At 39.8% G+C, this 4,144-nt stretch overlaps 1 protein-coding gene across 1 annotated transcript in view; it reads left to right on the forward strand.

The window, feature by feature from the left end:
- Positions 1 to 3,868, forward strand: part of LOC125027378 — an 8,259-nt gene extending 4,391 nt beyond the window's left edge. Inside the window, exons 6-10 of the mRNA XM_047616430.1 lie at positions 117 to 244; positions 689 to 773; positions 1,172 to 1,348; positions 1,856 to 2,133; positions 2,759 to 3,868. Coding sequence (XP_047472386.1) covers positions 117 to 244; positions 689 to 773; positions 1,172 to 1,348; positions 1,856 to 2,133; positions 2,759 to 2,959 — 869 coding nt within the window. The 3' untranslated portion in view covers positions 2,960 to 3,868. The remainder of the gene's footprint in view (positions 1 to 116; positions 245 to 688; positions 774 to 1,171; positions 1,349 to 1,855; positions 2,134 to 2,758) is intronic.
- The last annotated feature ends 276 nt before the right edge of the window (positions 3,869 to 4,144 follow it).

A 4,144-nucleotide genomic window follows, 5' to 3' on the forward strand; every position in this document is an offset into this window, starting at 1 on the left:
TCATTAACACCACCATCATCATTACCATCACCAACATTATTATCATCACCATCACTATCACCATCACCAATCACTATCATAAGCATCATCACCTTCTTCCTCTTCTTTTTTCCCAGATTTCAGCGATCAAATCTACGCAGTAATATTAATCGTGTACAAACTCTACAAAGTGTCTGACATCATGATGTCATATACAACGAAGACAAAGAAATGGTGGCATATGGAAAATGAGGCTGAGTATGAGGTAAAGTCATGGTGGGGATAAAGACTATGGTGCAAATATGGGGAATGTGAAATGGCCCATTGATGAAAAATGTGCTTGCGTCCTTGAGTGTGTGTGTGTTTGGAGGGGGTGGGTGGGAAGTGTGTGTGTGTGTGTGTGTGTGTGTGTGTGTGTGTGTGTGAGGGGGAGGGGTGTAGTATGTGTCGTGTACGTCTGTGTTTGCTTGTTGATGTGTACATCTATGCGCGTGTGTATTTGTTCATACTTGTGTGAATGTAGGCATATGTTTGGTTGTTTGTGTGTGTTTGTCTGTCAGTGCGTATGTGTGTGTTTGCTTTTCCTTGAATGCACGTATTTGTCACTTGGCGTGTGCGTTTGAGTTCATATGAAAGTATATTTACATAACATTATCCATTACTAATACCGTTCCAACACGTACTAAAGTATAAGTGCACTTTACTGCAGCTCTCCCCCATTGAATCGGTAAAGAGAGGCACAATTGACCTCCCAGGAAAGCTGTGTCTGATAGCCCTCCACTGCTCCCAAATAGGTAAGTCACGAAATTCATATTCACATATTCATTCCCTCAGAGGTACATTTAGATATAAAGAACTTTGTGCCGTGATTCATTCACTTGTGTTACAGTTTAACAGGATGTTTCGATACTCACTATTCGTACCATTGAATACACTGTTTCAATTTAGAGATATTTCGAATCGTTATATACCCTGGTTTGCTAAAAAAAAAAAAAGACAATTCGAATAATTTGACAGAATGTTTCGATGCAAAGACAATTCGAACAACTTAATACACTTGTTTCGATAGAGAGACAATTCGAACCATTCTTTGCTTCGATACAGATATAGTTCGAATCATTCTGTGCTTCGATACAGAGACAATTCGAACAATATTCGATGCACCAACCATTACACTTTCTGCCTCTTGCAGCTTGCAAGTGCTTGTGCTATGCAATGGTGACTTCAGCTTACCTTCCTTGGTTGATCTATCCTCTGGTGGGGTTGAGGTGGACTGCCAACTCCTGCATCTACTTCTTCAACCGAAATTTCAGAAGATTCGGGTCTCCGGGCGAGGAGATAAGTCGAACACTCACGGCGGTAGTTATTGGTGAGAGTGTTGGCCTCTTCTGTCTTCTGCCTTTTTATTTCTTATTCTGAAGGTGTTTTGTTGTATTTATTTTTCATTGTAAGAAAGGAATTAATTTCTTTGATCGAGGTTTTGATGTCAGGGGTAATATCTGTATATATATACATATATGTTTATATATATGCATACCCACACACATATATATATATATATATATATATATATATATATATATATATATATATATGTGTGTGTGTGTGTGGGTATGCTTGTATATAAACATATATATATATATATGTATCTGTGTGTGTGTGTATAAGTGTGTATGTATATATGTACATATATATATGTATTTGTATATAAATATATATAAATATATATATACATATTGTCGATTCTCTTTCCACCCGATTAAATAAAAAAATCGTCACGATTCTAAAAGTTTGCCGGAGTGTGTGTGTCTTGTGGGGGGAGGGGGGGGGGGGGCACCAAATAAGACCCCTTTCTAACCGCAGACCAACTTTTCAGGTGGAATCGAACTCTTCACACACTTCACGACCTCGGCAGAAAAGAGGCAGCTGGGCAACACTATCCTCTTCCACGTCTTGGATGGTTTCGAGGTCCTCATTGCCTTTTTCCTGCCGTATTTTGGCACTGCGCCACCCGCTATTCCAGCTCCTGTGAATGGCACTCTAACCACCACTGCCACTTCAGGAGGAATACCCTCAGTAACAGGAACTTCGGTAACGCCAACCACTGCACTTTCAACCCCAATGTGGCCTATTTCGGTAACTGAACACCTTACTGTAAGTATGGGAGGAAATGAGACATTATTTCCCTTTCGGAATTTGTATATACATACAAACACACATCCACGCAAGCACGCACACACGCACGCACGCACGCACGCACGCACACACGCACGCACGCACGCACGCACGCACGCACGCACGCACACACGCACGCACGCACGCACGCACGCACGCACGCACGCACGCACGCACGCACGCACGCACGCACACACACACACACACACACACACACTTACATAACACACACATTACAAACACATACATTCAAACACACAATCACACATGTATCTGTATTCTTATATGTATATATATATATATTTATGCAAACCTACAAGCACACATATTCCTACAGAATCACAATAATAAAAGCCCATACATATACCTGTACCTAGATATGAACTATATGTATTTCTGCAATTCACAAGCACACCTATATCCCTACAGTAACACAACAGTATAAACACATATACCCAAATATGTGCCTATGTTTTTTGCGATACCTGGAAACACACATATAACCCAACACTGTCACAACAATCCGCCACTATCACAGACGGTAAGCCAACGGTATGAGCATCTGTTTGGATTTTCACTTGCAATTCTAACGACGTCTTTGCAGGACCCCAAGTACATCCTTGTTGCTCTGTGGATATCCGCCATGATGATTCGTGCCTTTTACTACGTCATTCTTCACCCCAGTCTACCTTCGCTCTCCGAATACTTCCCCTTCTGTTCGAGGAAGGCACGAGCAGGAGTGAGAGGGCAAGCAGAGGAGAGAGTACAAGCAGAAGAGGAAATTGCTTTGGATGAGAGGGTTTAATGTTTTTTAAAAGTGTTGTTGTTGGGTTTTCTGTCTCCGTTTCTCGAATTCTCTCTCTCTCTCTCTCTCTCTCCTCACTATCTTTCTCTTTTCCCCTCCTCTTTCTCTCTTTTGGTCTGTGGGATGTTTAGGAAGTGGTCAAGGTAACTTTGTGGAAATATATTAGACTGTATATCTATGTTATATCTTATATTATCCTGATTGGTTATGTATCTGATGTCAATCTTTGATATAGATGTTCCTGTCACTTTGTCATCATCATCTTTGATAACGTCTGATTTCATGAATATCTTGTCTAGTATCTTATTGTCGATATTTCATATATATTCACACATACATATATACACACACATAATATGGACCATTGAGATTATAAAGAACGCGCGCGGACGACGTGCATGAGCATGAATGCACACACATTCACATGCGCGCAATGTGTGTGTGAATTTGCGCGAATTTGCATATATTGGGTAAGTCAAACCTAGATACGGTAGTGGGTGAGTCTATTGAAGATATAATAGTGAGTTGAGAACCACCAACAATAATTACAATGAACTACTCCCCTGGGATCAGCCTCCCCAGTATAAAGACCCGGTCAGCTGTCAACATGACGCCGAGTAGTTGGTCAAACACCGCATCGGCTGGCACGAATATGACGACTGTCATTTTATGAATATCCTGTCCATTATATTATGTGCATATATCTTATCAGTACCTTCTGTGGAGATTATTTTCACGGTGTTGCATATTGCAGAAGGTGTATGGACGCAGAAGTCCTCATATATCCAGATGTTGATATATTGATGTATGTTGTGGACTATATAGTCACTAAATACACGCATATGTATAATTCTAAACCAGTTTCCTTAAGTTTTGATTTTGTGCGCCAAATAAAATTCACGTATGCATGACGTTGGTGTAAATTTCCCCGTACGAGAAGAAAGGAAAATCTTAGGTCTGACTGGTCGGTTTAGTGTTTAATGAATGAGATTTGCGCATTATATATATATCTTTCTCTATCATCCATAAGATAGATAATCCCCTGCTCGATCTATTAGAATCAATGGAGAAGGAATTTATTTATCTTTTATTATATTCATTATCATATTTATTATTATATTTATTATTATTATCATGATTTTTTTCGGCTGTAGGTGAAGAAAAAAATGGTTCGTGTTTTAGTTT

The sequence above is a fragment of the Penaeus chinensis genome, chromosome 7 (assembly GCF_019202785.1).
Source record: "Penaeus chinensis breed Huanghai No. 1 chromosome 7, ASM1920278v2, whole genome shotgun sequence".
Classification (NCBI taxonomy): Eukaryota; Metazoa; Arthropoda; class Malacostraca; order Decapoda; family Penaeidae; genus Penaeus; species Penaeus chinensis.